The sequence below is a fragment of the Lonchura striata genome, chromosome 3, assembly GCF_046129695.1.
Source record: "Lonchura striata isolate bLonStr1 chromosome 3, bLonStr1.mat, whole genome shotgun sequence".
Lineage (NCBI taxonomy): Eukaryota > Metazoa > Chordata > Aves > Passeriformes > Estrildidae > Lonchura > Lonchura striata.
The window spans coordinates 20580860-20603228 of NC_134605.1; the positions used below are offsets into that span (position 1 = coordinate 20580860).

Here is a 22369-nt window from a genome sequence, read left to right on the forward strand (position 1 = left end):
GGAAAGGAATGAAGAGAGATAGGAAGATAGGAATCTCTGAACTGTTTTTGTAAGATTAAGTTTTTAAAATAGTAAGTTTTTTCGAGACTGCGTTTTAAACAGAATTAAATAACACCTGTGTGAGGGGTCTTTCAGAGATGTGGGAAATGCACTGGCTTTCATTCTAACATTCCCATTCACAGGTACAAAGGACACAGTCTTGGTTTTTTTAAACAGGCAATGAAAATATAGACATATATAAATATGTCCATTTACAATGACATTTTTTTGTCTTCCAGCTGGAGCAAACCTCTTTTTCAGCTGTTGAGGTTATGAGCATCTCACGACCAGTAAAAGGAATAGAAGGGAAAATTGTCAATGGCAGAAGGTAGTAACCCTTCTGGTGCTGGGATGCATCCTCTGTGTTCAGGGGACTGCACTGGTGAGGGAAAAGACCCTCTGTCCCTTGAAATGAACTGCATCCTCTGCCACACTCTCTCCAAGAAATCCTGGTGGTGATGACCTTACTTTTCATTGTTCTCTGTAGATGAATCCCAGTTTTGGGCTGCACATAAACCTGACAGGGCTGTCGTTCAGATAAGAAGGATTCTGTTTAGGATTCTGTTTAGGAGATAAGGCACACACTGTGAACAATAGGCAGCACTAATCTGGGTTTTGGTTGCATAATTTGTATGAACTATTTATTCATATCTAGCAAAAAGTGCACACCTTCTCCTGGAAATCCCAAACAACACTGTCTTGGATACAGGTTTCCATGACATTAAAAGTGCAAACCACTGCTGCTCACATCAAACAACCAACTCAGCAGACTCAGATCTTCTATAGAGGAGAGCAAATAACACCTGAGGCAGTAGCTACAAGGAGAAAAAAGAGATTGCTGGCTAGTGTTTGTGCAAGTGTTTTGTCTTGCAGTATAAATACACACAAACAGATGATTGCTCATAATGCAGATCTGATTATATGTCATCAAGAGAGGAGATAGGGCTGTTATTACGTTGTTTGTTTGGAATGAATGACACTATTAGTGCTACTGGTAGTTCCGGCAGGGAACTCAGCCAGCAATCCCAGCATCACTTCTGAAACACACAAGCCTTGCGTGCAAAACAGTCAGGGGCAATTTCTTAAAAAAACCCCAAATATCCAAACCACCCAGTGGTTGCAAAGTGCTTAGGCATCTGCCTGAGCTTACTTTTCACTGCATGCAGAGTTGCACTGAAATCACCAGTGATCCTTGAAAGCATAAATTGTTTACTCAAATACAGCCTAAAAGATGAAAAAGCATCAGTAATACATTTTCTAAAGGCACAAAGGACAACTGTTTTTATTTTTCTGCAAAGAGAATGTAAGACTCTAAGACGTGACATCACATGATTAAGGGATCTCCTCTAATTTGCCATTAAAGCAGCAAACTGGAATCATTATTACCCATCCCTCAGCAACTGAGTGCAGTGTATAATTTCCATGTATGTCAGAAGAGAGGGAGAGATGGAAAATCATTTAATCTGCCTGCAAATCTGCCCTTAGGCAATGCCAGGGGTACAACTTCATGACATCTGTGGCAGAGCCCAGTGTGATCCAGAGGAAGGATTCCTCTTCAAACCAGCTGCACCCAGAGTGCAACCTGTAAAAATCAAGATACATCAAAATGGCCTTTTAAACAATTCTGTTAGCAAGGGACTTATAGTTCATGGCAGTTTCTCTGTAGTCCACTGAAGGAAAAGTCTCAGGCTAACAAAAGTCTTACAGAAAAAACAAGACTGTATTAAAATCACAAACCAATGATTTTGGGGCCAAGTGATCTAATGTTTCAAACCAACAAAATAATAATAGACTGGAAGTTTATATATTTTATGATAGGAATTCCTTTCAGGATCAGAGTAGAGCACACAGGGATAGGGTAAAAGGTAATTTCTTCTTCTGCTTGGAAATATGACTGTTTTTAAAAAATGTGTGCTTATGTTTGTGTGCCTTTATACAGATAATGAAGGTTAACAGAGATCAGTTAAGTGGAAACTTGTGTCAAAAGAAGAGCAGAGCATACATGAGGCAGAAGAGCTCAGAAGAGCTCTGGGGAGGATTCGCCACGAATGCCATGGGAAACCACAGTAGTATAAGGAAAAGTGTTGCCCCTGGATTCCTGCCTTCCCCATGCAGATGAATGTATGTCTGTCAGACACTATGCACTCCAAAGTTTATGTCTGCCATCAGTTGTACTATGCCCCTGTTCTAGAAAGTTCTACATTCTCTGTTTCCCCATTAGTTCTCTCGAGTCAACCACTCCTTCGCCTTGTTCCCATTGGTCCAGTTTATGCCAGTCTGTCCCTGCTCCCCCCTTACACCCCCTTCCCACTGGACTGTTTGTACTCCAGCCACCCCTTGCCTTTCCCAATTATATACTCTGGCCCCTCCTTCCCCGGTCACTCTTGCAGCCCACTCCCCCTGCTCCCATCTCCTTCGTTGTCATTCTCCTCAATAAACCCACTTGGATTACAGGGGCTCAAGAGCCCTCCTGTCTCTTGGTGGAGACTTTATTACACTATCCAGGCACCTGTGGTCTAGCCAACAGTGGGCTGCCCTGCAGGACAAGGCTCAGGTCGCCCACAGGGCACGTGTTGTGAAGAAGGGATATCACCCCTCTCCAGGCACACAGGACCTACTCTGTGGTCCTGGTGGTGACTCCATCCCTGTAACTCCTACAGCCTTCCTTAAATTCCCTTCCAGAGTAGGTATGTACAGGTGTTGCCCTGATTCTTAAGATTTTCTAAAGCCTTCTGAGTTTACATTCTTGTTGAGAATTTTCTCACACGACTTTCTGTAAACAATGTTTTGCATTCCTCCATAGAGGCGGAGAAATTTGATGTACTGGTAGTTTGTCCAATGTCATTGGAGAGGTGGCACATTCACCCTCCAACCCACTGTCACCTTTGGAGAAGTATAAATGCTGGAGTCAGAAAATAAACTTCCTCTTTTTCACCTTTGCAATAGCAGCGGCTCGTGTTGTGTTTTCACGTGTCCTGTAGTGACACACAGGCTATACCTTTGATCTGTTCGCCTTGTATTTCCTGTGATAAATTATAATTGGGCATTTATTGGCTATTATCCTTCACCTTTGATGCAGTTTTTTTGTGGCATAGCCATCCTGTGGATTCCCATGAAGGCTTTTCTTTCACTCTGTAGGTACCTGCAATCAGCAGTGATACTGGAGGTACTGATTCCCAGAGCAGGTGGCCTCACTGTGCTCTCTGTACTGCTACAAATCAACAGCACTGTGGTCATTTAAGGGAAAGGAGAAAGGAAAAAAGGCCAGCAATGCTTATTTCCCCCCCTTTCTATAAATATAAATACTCTTTAGAGAAATTTTCCAGGTCAGTTTTACTCAGTGCTTGACTAATACCACAATTTATGTCAAGCTTCACAAGTAAATGTGGTGTTGCCCAAGCAATCCTGCCCAGCATTCACTGGGTGAGCCCCCACAGGACTAGCCTGAGATATGTCTGAACTGAAAAATTAAGCACCTGGCTACCTCTGTCTCCTCTGTATCTCTGCCATGGATGGAGTGGCTCTTATTTCTTCAGCCTGATCAGAAACAAGCCGGTCTAAAATCTACTTCTGAAAACTTCCCTCTGAAGTGACAGCAAAATGCTACTACATTGATTTAAACAGGTTACAAAAGAAAAGCCATTTTTCTTAAAAATATTAGAGACTTTTGACCTTTAAAAAATAGATAGTTGACACTTTCTCCTGTCACTTTTCCTTGTGAACATGAAAAACTTGTCTCCCTGTCATGATTTATTGAACAGAAGGGAGTTACAGGGTAATATCTCTTAGCAGATATTGATGTTTCAGAAATGAAATCAAGGACTGACTCTTCTCATCATCTCTTTACTTTGCTGAAGATACACACACGTGTTGTACTGGCCTTACTAAATAAGTAGAAAACCCATTTAACCAACTGAACACTAATAGCAACTCCACACTTGGAGTCAGTGCATCAGTCTTTGAGGGAGATTATCAGGAGGTGCAAATGCTCGCCTTCCTGTCTTCTCCAAAGGGCATGAAACCATGTTCTCAAAAAAAAAATCCCTGCAGGCATGGAAAAAAAAAATTCTGCACAGCAGACAGAAGCAAAGGGGATTTTATTTCTATCTGTGCTTTAGCACCATGCCAGCAATCCAGATGAAAGTCTGTGGAGAGTTTGGTTGCATCAAATTAATTGTCCATGTAAAGGTTTTAAATTGGTCTCTCTAATCTGAAAAAGCACACTATTAGTCTGCAGAATTGGGACTGATAACAACCAGATTCAACAGACGAAGCTACATCACTATAAGAATTGATTTTATAATCAGTACAGTTTGAGAAGGACAAACATCTCCTCAAACTCCAGCACTAAGGGAGTATATTACAGTCCTTCCAGTTTATTGCCAGCAATGCTGAAAATGCATGAAACTTTGTAGGATCAAACAAGAAAAAGGGTCTTTGGAGAAAATGGCAACTTTCCACAGAAATCTGCCTCCACACAGGCAGCCCAGAGAGATGGGGCTCAGAACTCAGTGCACTCCAGCCCCTGGGACAGACATATCTGCTGCTCCCCGCTTCAGGAATTACTAAATTTTATCTTTGGCTATGAAAGCTTGCAGGGAAGACAGACAAATGTGTGTAAGATAGAAACACCCACTCAGTCAATGGCACTTTTCCCCTTCAGGTATGATGGGCTCCAGAGGATGTTAAGACCATGCTGGCAGACAAAGATGGGTGTTCAGCTGAGGAAGGGACCTTCTCTTTCAGAGATGCTGATATTCCTAAGTTGTAACTCCTTCCATGGAAATGGGCAAACAACAATTATTGCCACTTATCTTTTATTACTCCTTTCTTGGCTTTAGTAGCCAGTTAATGATGAATAGTTTATTAAGATGACCTGGGGAGATGAAGAAATTACATTGGAGACAATCATTCGGGAGAGCAGCTGAACAAAGAACTTCAGCAAATAATTTCTGGGAAAAATCAATAGGCAGACTGTCTTGGGCTGGGAGAATATGTGGCTTCCAGAACCCAAAGTCTAGGGATAGCCTTTCCAAACAGATCATCCTGAAGCAGATGCTACCAGATACTTCAGCAGACAGTTTTGAAATGCTTTAAGGAAGTTCACATTCATGAGAGGCCTCTGGAAGACAGTTCATTACTAATTCAAATATGTTACAGAAACAGGAATATCCAGAATAACAACTGCCTCAGATAGGCACAATCTAACATTTTAGCTAAGACAGGAAATTCTAAAACAAAATTGTTCTTACTCCTCAATTTTTTGCATTAAACATCTGTGGGAATCCAGAGCTTCCCTCTGGCTACCCTGGAAGGTCTGGGACCCTGGCAGGGGGTCAGGAACCCCCCTGCACAGAGCCCCCAGAGACACTGTCTGTGATCTCTGTCCATGGAAAAGAGTTTTCAATCTTACAGGAAGAATTACAAGCTCTGAGTGTTTGATATAAGTAATAATCAGTGTGGCACGGGTGCAAAAGTAGAATTTTAGGATTCTAGATAAGGGGTTCAAAAGGGGCAAGATGGAGGAAATTGGACATGGGCGTGCCTTGTCCTTTTTCTTCTTCTTCATGCCTTCCATAATTTCACTGTAGTGTTGGCAGTTTTCTGTTGGTTTAGGCTGGGGACACACTGTTCAATGCAGGTGATAGATATTGGCACATTATTGTAAATATAGCACAGGTAGTTTCTGGTATTTAATGTTTGTAACATCCCACTGAGGGCAGAGCCCCACACGCTGCCCTGCAGGACAGAGCTGCGGCAGGGCAGCAGAACATGTTAGAGATAAACAGAATAAACCACCTTGAAACCAGCACAGACGAATTATGACTTCTTCTTTGGCTGAAAGACAGAGACTTTCTGCAATCTTGGGATCATTTAAACATCACGGGTTCTGACAAACACCCTCCCAGAACACAGTATTATTCACCAGGGCAAATCATATAGTACATACACCCACTTCAGTGAAAATAAATCTCCGTGACTTGACCCATCATAAGAAAAATATTAGCATTGCCTAATGTTAAGCCCAATTATGAATATAGACATCATCCAACAGTTGCCAGCACCATGTACTACATCTTTCAAATGTTCTCCTGAAAAGGTTTAGGTTTCTCTTATTCAGTGTTAAGAGTTCTCTCTGTGAATTATTCTTTTCCAGCAGAGAGATTTCCTTGTCTCCTCTTTTCTATTTGCATTCATCCTTCCCTTCCATAAAAGCAACTTACTATTCTTATGTTTTGTGTCTAACTGAAGCCTTGACCCTACAAACTCTTATCCTTGAGCTTTGGCACCAGGCTCAGCTAAGATGGTACTGAATAAATGTTTGTATGACTACATATAGCCTAACCAGGAAAAGGATATTCTTTTATGCTTCCAAATTTAAATCCAAACCTTTGCCTTGCAACAGACTGCCAGAGAAAAAAACATGCATCACCAAGAAGCTACTAAATCAAAAGCTTTACAAAACAAGTGTGCAACGAGACTGATTTCATATCATATCATGATATCATGAGCAGAAAAAAGTACTGCTAACCCCAAATCTGCAGGTTCTATATTGGTGGATGCAGAGATGACATGCAAACATGGGAATTGCACACAATCCCTAACCCTTTTGCCAAGTGGCAGCAAAGAGGAGCCTGAATCAAAATACCTAGAATCTTTTGCAAATAACTGAATAGTTGTCCACTATGAAACCTTGGAAAATCTATGCTTCCACCTGAGTTACAGCCCTTATCTGCAAACACTGCAAGGCTGCATACAGATAAGAAAGTCTTAACAGGGGGAAAGAAAGATGTCATAAAGCTTGGGCCAAAATTCACTATAATAATATGTTTCTGTGTTTGTGTGTGTATACATACAATATTCCAATAAAAGCAATAAAAATTACAAATCCATTGCCACAGGATGGTTCTTACTCACTGAAAGCAGGCAGCAGCTGTCTTTCTGCACACCTCACCCCATTTCCAAGGAGGATGCTGTAACCATTGCTCTGTACCCCACTCTGGAGAAGCACTAAACAAAGGCTTTCTCCTCTTGTGGGGCTTTCACAAGGAAATCCTCAGGCTGGACCCAGCCCTTTGATGGGGAGCCTTCAGGCAGAACCATTCCATAGGAATGAGGCAAACCCCTTGAGAACCCAGAGGCAATTCTCAGCCACTTGGCAACAACCTGTTCCTCCTGTGTCAGAGTATTTTGATCTCCCTGGGAACCATTCTCCTCCCCTCTATCCTGGGTCATATACAACTGGGGCACAGAAGGAAGTTTGACCTAGAGATGATGCAAAAAGCCTCACTGGAATTAGCTCTTCCTTCTTCATCAAGGGAGAAGAGGAATCTTCCTCTCTAGCCACAGCACAAAAGAAGGGGCCTGAAAAAGAAATGTGGTTTGAATAAAAAAATTATGTTTTCCTTAGAAGTAGCTGGGTCTATTCCTTTGCTGAACAGTATTGCATATACTTTTGATATTTTTTTCTGTCTGACTTCCCATATTGATGTAAATAAAATTGAATTTACAGTGTTTTCACACTGAAGCAAAACCATTTTTTTCAGTATTTCCAGTAAAACCCTTTGAGAAAATACTACTGATAAGGGGGAAAAACAATTCCTGAAGAGATCCCAAACCACAAAAATCACCATTTGGAAAAGTCATGCTGATGAAACACACTTAGAAAATAAATAAAGAAAATTAAATCAATAATTTCCAATAAATATAATTTCTAATAAATATTGCTTAAGTTGAGACCAAAGAAGATTTCAGACTCTGCAGCAGAAGGAATGAAAATCCATTGATTTTAATAGTGGATATGTATTTACATTAGCATTCTACATTTTAAAGAAGTGCATATTTTCCTGCAATTTTGAATAACTGTTTTCTCTAGAAAGCACACAGCTCAGTACACAGAAGTACACAAACTTAAAGGCAAGCCTGTGACCCCAAATTAGCTCAGATTTAAAGGAATGTTAAACACTGAATTAAAGCTAAAAGAAAAATGATATACTGTTTCTTTTCCCACCAGATGGGGAAAAACACATGATTTTTTTGATTATTTTAATAGCAGAATGAAGAAACAAATAATGAAGAAACATAATATTATGGAACATGATCAGAATTCCCTCTGAAAGATACTTTATCTTGAAATTACTGAAATTTGGACCAGATGCCTGGACACAAGAACATTTTTCTTACATGCAGAAAGATCCAGCAAACAGAAAGCAACCAGCAACACCAGCACGCAGCATGTTCTTCTACACAAAGATAATAGGGTTGCATTATACTTTTTCCACCAGTTCCAAGATGGTAAAAAGACTTTATTGATGTGGATGGCAAAAATCTTACATTTATCTACAGATGAGGCACAGCTTGGCCAAAGCAATCAACGTTCCCAGAGTGCAACAGAAAGGAGTGTGGCTCTGGCTAAGAGATTCCCCATGTGAATCCCCTGTGTTCCATGTGAATGCCTTTGGTGAGTACAGATTATGCAGCAGCTTAAGTATGTGGGGGTTTTAATTTTTGTCTTTGCCCTGGGGGCTGAATTACTGAAATCATGCAACTCGTACCTCAAAATGTCAGGGTCAGGACAGTAGCACCTATTTAACTTCAGGACCACACAAAGCTCCGCATCAGATGTTTTGGATTTAGTTGATCCTAATGAATTCAAACATACTTGTATATTTTGATTTTTTTGGGGTGTGTTTTCTTGTGTGTGTGTTTGGTTGTTGTTTTTGTCTTTTTTCAACTGACACACACTTTTAATCAATTTTATAACAGATTTTCCATTAAATGAATGAATCTCTGTGAGCATGCAAGTCCCAAGAAGCCACACAGAACATATTTATCTGTAAGACCTGTTAAAAGAGATTAATGCTGCAAAATGACTCCACTTCTCACTTTTTTCTCTGTGTGCTGCTAAAGTCAATTTAAGGACATTCATCCACTGAAGAGTGGGAAGGGCAGAGAAATTCCCCTGGAGTTTAGGGTATGACCTGAACTCAGGACAGAGCTCTCTCTGACATAGACCTGTGACTCTCCTAGATCCATTCTGCCTCATCATTCAGAATCCAGAAGGGTGGCACCAGGATGCACGGTTTGATGTCCTCCTCCTTAAAGACGTACAGGGGAGACTGTCAGGAGAGCTCAGATGTGACGGTGACATGATTGCTTAGGAAGGTGCCAAAGGAGAAGAAGGAGGCCCGCATTAAACAGGGAGAATGCACTTGAGTTTCTTTTAGGTCACATTTAGTTAAAAGTGAGGTAAAAAGACTTAATCGATGTGGATGGCAAAAATCTTTCATTTATCCACAGATGAGGCACAGGATAGCCAAAGCAATCAAACCTTCCCAGAGCTCCCCACAAAAGCGTGTGGACACCCACTGAGACCCCATTTCAAAGTCTGGCCAAGAGAGGCTGCTGCTGCTGACAGCCAGCTGTGGCAGCCTGAGCTCGAAATGAATCACCATCTCCTGAGGGCACAGGCTGAGATCACCCTCTCATGCTATGTCAGCCATCAGCCTAGCCAAGTGAAAATAAAACATTCATCACACACATGCGGACTGGATATGAACAAATGACCCAGAAATCTGGGGGGTTCCAAGTCCTATTACCCTCTGCCTGAGCCATTCTGCTGTCACACGAAACTTGTTGTGACATATTTTGTGTGGGCTGCTGGGTGGGGGTGGTAGAGAACAACCCAAAGCCTACTTTGTCATTTAGTCCTAAAATTATGTATAACTCATTCAACATACAAATAAAAGAAAAAAAAAAACTGCCATGAAGAGGAAAATATGGTAGCAAGGGAAAAACTTCCGTGTTACATATTAGGTCTTCATTTGAATTCCAGCATACATCTGAATGAATTATATTTTTTAATTTGTTTAACTATGCTAATAGCCACCATGCACTAGTGGTTTTAGCAGTATTTTCTCTTTATATGTATGACTCAAGAATTGCCATAGCAACTTGCTTCCTAATTAGCCTTCAGTTACTAACAATCAATACAATTAGACAAGGTCACCGCTGGAGTAAGAGCTGGAGTAAGCTCTACAGATTTTAAAAAAGGCTACTGAGAGTGAATAACAGCAAGAAGAGGAAGAGAGGGCTCCTGGATGGTCTTCCCCAAAGAAGGGTGGTCTTCCCCAAAGAACAATTATTGCTCTGCCATTACCCACTCTCCTGTGAACCACAGGAGTTGTGGCAAATGAGAGATTTGCCACGAGTGCACAGAGCTTTCAGCCTGCCAACAGATTCACAAAATATAGGGAATAGAAGCATCCCTATGTGTGCAGATAAAAAGATACCTTACTGTCACATTGCTGGGACTGATGCTGATTGCACATCACCAAAATCAAGAGCAATGATGTCCTAGATTTTTATCAATATGAAGTCAATCTCCCTCTATGAGAAAGCTGCCTGAAACCTGGAGACTGTCCAGGTCACAGGAAGGTGCTGCCTGGGAGTTAAGCCTGTACAATGCTTAGCTGAGATCCCATTAGGAGAGCCTCTGTCTGGAGACCTGAGTGACTGCCCACTGCTGACACAATTCCCCCCTCATTTTTACAGCCTGTTTCAGTCGTTAACATGTTATCTGTTACCCTGAAAACACAGCGCCTGGCAGCACTGTAGGGTGGAAATATAATGTGCTGTTCAGAGCTACTCTGGGTCCTGGGAATACAAAACAGGATCCTTGATATTGACAGATGATGGCTTGTGAAAAACCACTTTACTTGTTAGTGTGTTTAAGTCTGCTACCAAGAAACACAGGCAAAACCAAGCTTATTTTTAAATAAACAGTTTGTGTTGTCAATTATGCCTGGGCACATGGCTGTCACAGATGAACTGAAATCCTTTTATTTCCTCTGTAGAAATTCATTGCCTCAATGGCTCTGCCCTCTGTTCCTCCCTGGAGGTTACTCCTCCAATGTGCTGCAAATGTGCCTCCAGCCTCAGCTCTTGGCACTGGGTCCCCCAGCAGAGGGTCGGAATCAGGGAATGGAGGAGCCAGGATGTGGCACATGGTGAAAATGTAATGACAAAACAGTCTGGACTGTGCTGTGTGAGGGCACCTCGAGTCATGAATTTTGAGGCAGTAAGTCTTGACCTTCCTCCACACAGGATGTCTCAAAGAAGGATGAGAGGGTTTTAAAGCTCAAAAAAGGCAGCTTTTATTAGAATATCAACTAGGATAATTAACTTCAAAGCAGAAAAACCTTACAGGATATTGGAAGAGAACTGGGAAGATTTTATATCCTCCCTACCCTGACATCCAATGCCTTTGGAAGTTTGGAGTTCATAAAATAGTACAGGTTGGAAGGGACTTTTCAAGGTCATCCAGTCCACCTTTCCAGAGGGACATCTATGAGACCAGGTGGCTCAGAGACCAGAACAACCTGACCTTAAATATTGCCAGGGATGGCTCATCCACCACCTCTCTGGGCAACACATTCCAGTGGTTCAGCACACAAACAGCAGAAACCTTCTTTATAAGTAATCCAAATCAGCCCTCTTTTAGTTTAAAACCACTACTCCTTTTCCTGTTGCAACAGGCCCTGCTGAAAAGCTTGTCCCCCTCTTTTGTGCAGTCCATCTCTAAACACTGAAGGGACTAGTTCCTCAATGGCAAGCTCTGCCCAGACCTCCTGTAAATCCTGTCCATCACCCCTGGGGCTGCTCCCCACTCTCCAGGGCAGACCTTGAGTGACACATATCCATCTCTGGCTTCTAACTCTCCTACCACTTGCAGCCCCTTAAAGCTACAAAGCCCCTTAATCCCACAAAGGAAATATCCAACAGCCCTTCCTCCAGGGAGCTCTGCTGCTGCCGGCTCTCCCAAAGAGCCTCATCTAATTGGAAACAGAAATAATAAATAAGCACGTTCTTTTCACTGCGTCGTGCTCACCCCTTCTCACAGCACAGATGGGAAAAGCATAAATCTTAAAATTCTAGCACAAGAAGCCTTGAAAATATGGAGAATAAAGATGAAAAACAGATCATTATAAAAACCTTATTCCAAATAAAAGATAAGATTGACAAAGGGATTAGACATGTCTAATGAGCACCTTCACTTCACAATTGCACTAGGAAGGATAAACATTTCCAGATAAAGATGTAAATCTTTGTGCTCTTGAGCAGAAAAGCAAGACAGAAGTAAACAATGCTTCCAAATAACAAAACCTGGTTTAATTCTGTCCCCACATGAAATTCTGCATTACTCCTGCTTTTAGTGAAGAAACTTCCAAGCACAAGACAAAATGGAGAGACCGTTCCTGACATTTGTGTTGAGAAACCTTCTGTTTATTAAGTGCATTTATTTTCCTCAGAGGAGGAAGCACCCTATGAGGTGGACAAAATATATTCTCCACGTGGATGAACTATCCCACAGTTGTTCCAGAAATGTTCTCTTGAACGTCCTCCTTCAGAAAGTGACATCAGCAGCTCTCAGAGATGAGGTTCTGAAGTGGGAAAGTCAAAAGCCTGTCCCTGTCCCCAGCTCCCAGTCTTCTTCTGACTACTCTGGAAAACTTACAGACACTGAGTTCTCCAGCTTTCTGCATTTCTTTCACAACCATTTGTAACTTCCATCTGTAGTGTTGGCTCCCCAAGCATTCAAAATATTTTCTGGCTTAGTATCTGTCTAGCATTCTAAATCCTAGCAATTTAAATGTTTCCCAGACTACTCTCTATGTATATACCAGCACACATGCATTATTTAAGTATATATATTCTGCCATGTGGTGAGTAGTTTAGTCACAAAAGGTACACCATTCTTATTTTCAAAGAAACACACACATATACGGAACTCTTCATCCAAATCAGGTTCCTGCTCTAGAAATCAAAACAAATATTCGCAGTGTTTTATGAGCAAATTGTTCTTGGCTTGATCACAAAACAAACAACGGGCAAAATGAATCTCTGGTTTTACACCTGGGATGAATTAGGGCCAGCAGAGCCTTTGATAGAAAAATCAAAATGCAGCTCGCTAATAATGATAAAATACTCAGTTGCCTCTTCACTGAACTAAGGAGCCATCAAACTAATGATTAAATCCACATCAATCATTTGTCATAATAAAATAAAGGCTGTGCAATATAATGTTGGCATAGAATCCACATCTCCTGCTTCGAAAATAAATGTCTTGACTTCATCTCAACATTTGTTTTCCATAAATGCTGAGGCTTATATCAGCATTTGTATAGCAATGGGAAGCACTCCTTCATTGCAACATGTCAATTCCACTAGCATTATTCCTAATATAAACAGAAAAGCTGGATAAAATTAATATAGGAAGGTCTTTCTGCAATCCTCCTGAAATGGAATTGACATTTCCAATCTAGTGCCAGATTTCTTCTTTCTACAAACAATATTTAGTAGTGGCAACAATAAAAATTGAAGCAAAACCCAATTAGTGCAAATTGGCCACAATTTCTAGGAGGTCACACTTTTTGCATTCACTCATGGGCACAGTTACAGTACACTCAACAAGATTAATAGAAAAAAACCCTATTAAAACATTTTTAATAGTTAGAAAATACCTACATTTTTCTTTTTTTTTCTTAAAAAACTTAATTTCATATTTACAGTTCTGTTTACAAGTCAGGACATTTTAATTCTGAATTCTATCAAGAAATTTGGGAGTTAATATGTATCTAACACACAAAGGGAACATTTTTTGCAAATTATTTAGGGATATTAGAATAAATATACTGATTTTATCAAGAAAAAAGAGAATTACATAATTCAGGACAATATTCTGACACATCACATGAGGAAAAAAACCATATTTTTGCCATATATGAGTGATGAATTATATTTGAAAATGTAAAATATAAATAGAACCAGCAATTCTTAGCTCTTAGTTCTGTGGCATATGCAAATACATTTGATAAATGTACCACTCAACCACCTTAAGAATTAAGTTAATTCCTAAATATGTATTTTTATACTTAGAAAGTCTCTTAGATGGTCATTTACTCTACTTTGAAAGCACATGAATCTCATAATAAATTACAACTTGAAACTTCCTTTCTTTCCAAATAGAGTGAATCTTCTGAAGGAAAGAGATGAAAACTGAAGAAGTGATAGATTTTGGGGAAAAATTTTTGATACTGCCAGCATCCATCCTTCCCTCTTGAAACAAAAAGCTCACCCAAAAGCACCTGAGATGAATGTCAAAAAGCTGGCCAGAAAGACACAGCAGCCTCCTCAGCATGCAGTGACCATCCCCACGGGAGAAAAGAAGAAAGATGATGGGATTAATTCTGCACCACAGCATGGCCATCAGTTCTCGCTATGTTTGACAATCACAATAATCAGCTTCACGTCTCTAATGCATGGACCTGGACTGGGGCTGCCTTGCAAAAATTAATGGTCCAGGGGAAGGAAATGTCTCCATGTGATGCCGAACCTCCAGCCCGTCTGACACAACTTCTTGCTCTAGTGGTGGCACAGGAAGCCCAGCAAACTGTCCAAGAGCAAGGCAGGCCAACTGAGAAATAATCTTACCAACTGAGAAAAAAATCTTGATAATTCACAAAATTTTCAGTTGCAGAGGTGGTGTTTGGTTGGTTTTTTTGGTTGGAATTTTTTTTCCCCCACTGGGCTGAGACCTTCTTTAAGAACTGTGTATTTCACCCCCAAATCTAATTTTGGATGAATGAGGATACTTGAGAGCCTACATTTATATATGCAAAAAGACTATCTTAATTTAGCATGCGCTTAAGTTTTATCTGTTTGGTTAGCTTGGAGAAGGGCAGAAGAACACTGGATCAAATTTTCCTCCTGAAACAGAGAGGGAACTCACACAAGCCTTTGCCCATGTTCCATGTTATATGAATTCAGGTAATCTGAACAGTATGTCACTGGGGAGAAGCATTAAAGCATTTAGCATACATTCAGACAAGTTGGTTCCCTTTTTTTTTTCTCTCTCTGTCTAGACAGCTGTAAAACAGGGACCTGAGATGATGTGCAAGATGATTCTCCCATTAAATACTTCAATCTTTAATGCTGCTTCACACCAATGCAGTTAACAACTAAAGATTCTGCTAACAGCTCATTACCACAAAGCTCATTCTTGCTCAACAAAAGCGAGTAATGACAAAATGTATTTTCTTTCTAAATTTATTTTATCAAAGAAAGCAAGCATCAAGATAGTAAACCACATAGAAGGAATTATGGAATACTTCTTTCTTGTGCTCTGATGCATTCCAATTAAAATATGCAAATATTAGTGTGTTTTTATGTGACTTTTTGAATTGAAAATTTAGAAAATGTTGATATGCACACTATTAATTTATTTTACATTTCCTAGCTTCTTCTTCTAAGGTTTTTTACTTTATTTGTAATATTGTTCCACCCAAGCATTAGAAAAATCCTGAGATCAGATTATCTTTCCCTGAAATGTAGCAAAACTGTAATTAAATCTCTGCTCTTTGACATCAGCAGTGAGTAACTGACATGGATAATAAATTTCTCCTTCAGTTTTTTAATTGTGCAAAGGGATGACAACAGTAACTGCAAGTGGGAGATCTCTTCCACAGATAAGCTTTGGCAGGGAAAAGCAGAATACCAAGTGATGATGCAGTAAAAGGTTTATAGATTATAATAAAGTCTTCGTTCATTGCTTATTGTGTTTAGAACACAAGGCGTAGCTTCTCCTGGCATGAAATAAACTGAATTTGGAACACCAGGCTTCCTATATTTTCACACCAAGCACAAAAGCTTGTTATCCAGGAGGTGATGTTTCCAGAGGCTGCAGCAATGGAGGGTGTCTGAAGCAATGGCACTGCCTGGAGAAGGAGAAGTGCCCGGCAGCTCAGGGAGAGACAGCGGCACCAGCCCTGCTCCGCCCGGCTCCTCCACCGCCATGGACACAGCACCCCAGGGAGAAGCTCCTGTGGCTGCTTGCCTTCCACATGCCATTTGTGGGAACCCACCTCAAAGGGCAGAGGAGCCAAAAGAAGACTAACACACTCCAAAATGCACCCTGGCTGAGGACAATCTTTCTTACGTGATTTTGCTGGATCCGTTTTGGAGTGATAGCTCCCTGCCTGACCACCAGCCTGCTGGCTTGTCCAGGGCTTCAGGGAAATGCCTTTCATCACAGTAATGGCCCCATTCAAACATTTATTCTTTGGGATAACAGCCTGAATTTTGAATTTCTTTGCCCGTGTTGGTTACTTGCCTTAATGTTTTTGAACAGTAGTCCTCTGTTCCCTGAGAGAAAATGCATAGACTAATTCAAATGCATTAAGCAGCATACTTATTTTCATGGCCTGCCCTTAAGATGCAGAAAGTTACACAGAAGTTCCTAAAATGTAAATTAGAATTTAATATCCATAGAGTTGCACCTTGAGAATATACCCTGGAGCATTTGCTACCAAAGGATGACTTTTACCTTATTCAATAAGTATTTTGGTGCACAGAATGGTCTGTGTACCACTTTCACCTTAGGGATGTAAATAAATACTTTTATAATACTTTTATAAAATACTTTATATAATACTATTTAAGTTATATATCACAGCAGATCATAAAAATCTATTTTTCCACTTGCAAAAAATTCAAAAGCAGGTTAATCCAAATGATGCTACCAAAGGTAGAAAGCAACTCCTGCCTAGATACAATTTCCATATGGTTTGGCTACACTGAATCATAACCATTTTCTCAAAATAGCTTTAATGAACTTATTTAAGCCTGGTCTTTTGTATATCAAATGAGGCAGCACACCACACAAGAAAAACTGTAGAAGCTGTGAAATCCTGAAGAGCTTTCTTGGTAGCAGAAGACACAGGCTGCTCATCCTTAGGCGATCTGATGATTCCTGCCTCCCTCCCTTCCCTCCCATGTCATGGGGCTCTATACTGACAAATGTCACAGAGTCATGTGCATAATGAAGGAGCTTAATGAAGCTGATTTTAGGAGCACATGGGATGGGTTAGCCACTTGCTAGCCCAGGAAGCCTGATGGCTACTGCTGAAGAAGTTCTGGATGGTGAATGCATCAATTTGCCCGGTTGTCATAACTTGCTAAAGAAAGTGATGTCTTCTCATTCTGCCAAATTTTCTAGGTGAGACTTACAATCAAGACAAGAATTTTGGTCCTTCCCCAGCCACAGAAAGACAGACACCCCTTGATTCAAAAGTCTCTCTTCTGGTCTCTGTTGCCCACAAGTATCCCCTCTGAGTTCAGATAAAACATAAAAGATGATCTCAGTGTGATCACTCATTGTGATCCAACTGAGTCAAAGGAATGTGGGACTTGCCTTTTAGCCTAGAGGGGTAAACAGGAGAGGTTTTAGCATCATCCATCAGCTTGGTTGCTGTTTATGAAATAAGCTGGTGCTTGTGTATCCAGGTCACAGAGCAGCAACATTTGTCCTTAGGAGCTGTCACTGGATCCACAGTCTCAACAAGGAGAAAACCAGAAAATCTTGAATGCATTAAGTAATTGAGTAAATACGTGAGTCAGGACTATTTTTCTCTACAAATTCATGAGGAAGCAGTAGATAGCTGCTATTTTCCAAGGACAGAAAACTTTAATTTCCAGGAGTGTCAGCTCTGGTGGATTCCCTCAACCCTAAAAGCTTTCCCTCAACCCTAAAAGCTTTAGCTTTCCATGATCTGCAGAGCTCATTATGGGTTTAGCTCATGAAGCTCATTTATCCATACCATGGTTCATGCTCTTAAAATGTGTCTTTGCCAGCATCTGTTAAAGAAATGCTTCCCTCTAATTACTCCAAAATAAAAACAGGGCAAATAATGTTTTGTTTTTTTTTTTTTTTTTTTTTTTTCTCTGTGGCATCTTCTAGTTCAAGAAATACCTCATCCTCACAGCTGAATTTCCTTAGGCTGCACACAGGCTGGGTTTAAGAGCAAATGATGAACCAAAGCATTATGTTTTAGCTTAAACCCTTCAAAAAGAACAAATAACTGATGATGAATTTTCAAGGGGATTGTGCCTCAGGGTACAGACATGAAGCCTGTTTTGCTTGCACAGGGTAACACAATCGGAACAGACTTCCTATAAATATAATGGCCAAATCAGGCCATGTTAGATCAAGATTCACAAATCTACTTTGCCACCTCATAGTAACAGCGGAAACTCAGCAAAAAACAGAAAAAGAGAGACAGTGTTGCTTCTGACTGTCTCTACTCTAAATTAAACTCTTTCTGTGCAGGTTGAGGATGACACAGCTGCTGCTGAGCATGTCCGATTGATTTTGCCAGGTATGTGCCTGCATGGGACTGCTTTTTAATTTAGTAACTGGGGGGTTAATTAGTTCTGGGAGTGTAAACAAGTTGGTTAAGCAAAAGTCCAGAAGAACTGCCACGTTCCAGTTGACTAAGACCTAGAAGTAGACTAAACATGTAGCAAAAATAACCAATCTGCTTTTCTGAACACCTATTTACTAAATTAAAATGAACCCAGAGTGGTGCAGAAGTTGGAGATTATATCTTGCTGGCAACAAGATGGCAAGGCTGTTCCTCAGACCTGTGGGATTCTGAAAGGGTTTTCTGTAGCAAAATTCAAGTTGCATGTTTTTTAAGAGAAGTCTTTGATAATTAGAGCCTGTAAGTTTATTTCATAACTTTGAACATTTTATTTAAGAAGAAAAGATTCTTCTCCCAGAACATACTTCAGGAAAGTTGTTGAACCATATGACAATCTGCAGAATGGTAATTTCATGTTTTGTCAGCAACTGAAAGAATTTAGATGGTTGAGAAGATAATGACAAACTAGAAAATGGTTCAAATAGGCTCTCACTCTTAAAAAAAACCAAAAACAAACAAACAAAGAAAAATAAAATATGGGAAAAGTATTCCAGTGACAATATTGGAAAATTAAAAAAAAAAAAAAATCAGGTGAAACCCAGAAGATTTTGTGTTGGTAACTAAAACTGGAGCTTCACGAGGGAGGTCAGATCAACACCTCCATACCATCATTTCCAAATCACACTAGTTTTTCCATTATGAATCATGGTCATTAGTGTCCATTCTGGAAAGCCCTTGGACAGTCCAAATGGAAAAAATGAGACTTTGCATGGATCCTCTGACTAAAATGTATTTGACATTTTCTGGCCAAATACATATATTCAAAGGTCTCAGCAGTTTGAATTTTTGGGAAGATACTAAAATGCATAGCAAAAGCAGGAGAAATATCAAGGAATTCTTATTCTTTGAAAACCAGAAAATACAAAAGCCTTCATTCACTTTGAAGGGAAATGTAATAGAGTTAGGATTCTTAGGGAGGACTCATCTCTGATCTAACCTAGAATCATAGAATCATTAAGGTTGGAAAAACCATATATTTCACAGGATAGTCTTAGTTGGAAGGGCCCCTCAAGGATCATTGAGATCTCCAAAATCAAGTCCAACCTTTGACCAAACACAACCACGTCAAGTAAACCTGTGATATCCAGTTATTTCTTGAACACCTTCAGGGGTGGTGACTCTACCACTTCCATGGGTGGCCTGTTCCAATGTCTTAAAAGCCTTTCTGGAAATTCTGACATTCTCCCTGGTCCAACCTTGACCTCCCCTGGCACAGCTTGAGGCCATTTCCTCTTACCCTATTTGCCTGGGAGAAGAGGCCAAGCCCCACCTGGCTACAACCTCCTTTCAGGAGATGTTCTGGGGATAACCAGTCTTTCTGTTAAAGGCTGAGGCAAAAAAAGCATTAAGTACCTCAGTGTTTTCCTTGGTGCCAATGTTTCCCCTTGGGTCCAGTAAATGAATGAGATTTTCCTTGGCCCTTCTTTTGTCATTAATATATTTATAAAATCCCTTTTATTTCCTTTCACAGCAGTGGTCAGATTAAATTATAACTGAGCTTTTGCTTTCCTAATTTTCTCTCTACATGACCTAAAGACACCCTTGTGTTCTTCCTGAGTTGCTTGACCTTTCCAAAGGTCATAAACAGTTTTTTCCCTGGGCTGCATGCAGCAAAAGCTCCATGTTAGCCAGGCTGGTCTTCTTCCCCAACAGCTCATCTTTCAGCATATAATGACACTACTTCTGTGCCTTTAAGATCTCTTGAGGCCTTTCTGAACTTCTTTTTTATTTAGGACTCTTTCTCAAAGGAATCTCCAAACCAGTGTCCTAAATAGGCCAAAGTCTGCTATGCCCAAGATGGCCTCTGACCATCACATTTCCCACTTGTAATCAACTGCCTCAACCCCTATGGATGATTCCAAAGACCACCACTTCCCTTCAAATTCTAGGCTTTAACACCCACCCTGTTCTCAGAAACACACCTAAGAACGATGTATTAGTGATGAAAACCACGAGTACAGCTATGCTGGACTGCAGAAGAGGCTGTTTTTCTTCAGTAACACATTCAGGAAATGTTGTCACTCTTCATTTTTAGCCTACTCAATTCTAGGGGAGCACACACAGACACTACATTGAAGTGCCTCATTTGTATACATCAGGCCATCCACATTTTACCATATGGAGGTATCACATTATTAATAGCTGTTTTCCTTAAATAAGCTACAGTTTGCTTAATCTTTCATTCTGTGCATGATCTTGCAAGAGTAAAAAGACTTTCATACAAAGGCTGTGTTTTTATATGCAAATCTATTATTTGATTACCCACCTTTTTTGTCCCTACATTATCATGAATATTTCTGATGAATGTTTTATGGGTTAGGTTTAGGATTTGTGAGCTATTTCAAATTTTATCTGTTTGCTATATCATCTGCAAATACCACAGTTTTGTTGATGTTGATTGGCCTCATTTACATATTTATCACACTTTTATTTTCAAGGAAATTTTTCTATAAACTGACTGTCTCCATTTCTCCTCCATCTACTACTAGTAGATGGATGTATTTTCAAACTGAGTGCATTTCCATATATAGTTTTTTTTTTTTTTTGGTTAACAATAAATCACCACTTAGAAACATCCCATTCAATGCCTTCATACACATCTGACATATGGTTTCTGAGTAATTAAAGATAACAGAAGCAGTTCACAATGCACTTTGCAACCCACTTCACAGTCCAAAGTGCTCAATGATTTTCCATAAGGATGAGGCTAAAACGAATCCTCACCACCTTCTTGCTAAATCCCTTATTCATGCAAGAGTACTAGGGAGAAGGGTAGAAGTGATGCAGAGAAATGTCCTTTGGAGTTCTGCCATTGCACATACAGCACTGAAGGAGGTACTGCATTCTAAGTACCCTTCCACCCTCCCACTCAGACTGCTCTTGGGTGAACAGCCTGTTTGTGATCCTCTCCTGTCAGGGTGCAAGTGCTGTTCTGTTTCTAAGCAAAATGTGATTTGCCCATATATGAAATAATTCAGAAAAATCATACACAAGGCAGAATAGTTCAGGTTGGACAGTGCAAATTATAATTTCTGGTGCTAGCACCAGCTAAGCCATAGATTTTCTGTTGTTAAAGAGAAGTAGGAAACTTGTTAAAGGCTTTCCCTTCTAGTGGTGGAGCTGCAATACCTCTACAATAGCATACTAATGAATGGAAGATACATCTGTTCATCAAAGGTGCTCATAATTGTACCTCCAGGCTGATCACTAAAATTCACAGAAACGAGCTGCTTACACTCTTTGTGTACTAAGATTTTTGGATCTATCACCTGTAAGAAAATTCACACATCCTGGCAGCTGCCTCTGAACATGCACAAAACAATCCTGTTTAGTTAATTCATTAGTGAAAAGAGAATTAACTGACCTATTATTAACAGTTCTTTCCACCCTAATCTTTCCAACTGTTTAATTCCAAAACTCACGAGATATTCAGTTTCCTGTGATCCTCTGCTATGACACTGTATTTATTCACTGCAATGACACTCCATTCTCAACCAGCCCTTTGACTGAAGAATGCCTGATTGCTGATCTGAAAATGTATTTATGACAACATGGTTCTGGAAGGTGTCAATTAAAAAAGCATACACTTTTTTTCTTTAAACAGAAAGATAATGAAGCTCAGTGATAGGGACTTGCTTACAGGCTGCAAAAGGAGCTGCAATCAGAATGTGTGGCCTGGAGTAAAATAGTTGTTTCCTAGTAAATATTAACACAATACATACATTTTCTCTAGGTCAACAAGTCCTGTGAAAGCTCCTTTGGGAATGACTCTGATCTTGGTGAGGACAAATCTCCTGAAAATAGAGAAAACAGGGTGATTATTTACTATTCACAACACAGGACTGCTCAGTAGCCTTGCCAGCACAGGAGAGGCCTTTCTTACAGGCGCAAGGATGGTCTCCTGGCTGAAGGCTTTGGCATTTAAACATAGTTGTAACATCCAAAATTACAGCACAGCACTGGGGCTCCTCAGGGGAAAAAGCATCCATCCATCAGTAGGTGCCATATCC

General features: G+C 40.3%; 1 protein-coding gene across 1 annotated transcript in view; it reads right to left on the reverse strand.

Annotated features, from left to right (window-relative positions):
• Positions 1 to 22369, reverse strand: part of FSHR (follicle stimulating hormone receptor) — a 79970-nt gene that overhangs the window by 28610 nt on the left and 28991 nt on the right. Inside the window, exon 2 of the mRNA XM_021540190.2 lies at positions 22082 to 22153. Coding sequence (XP_021395865.2) covers positions 22082 to 22153 — 72 coding nt within the window. The remainder of the gene's footprint in view (positions 1 to 22081; positions 22154 to 22369) is intronic.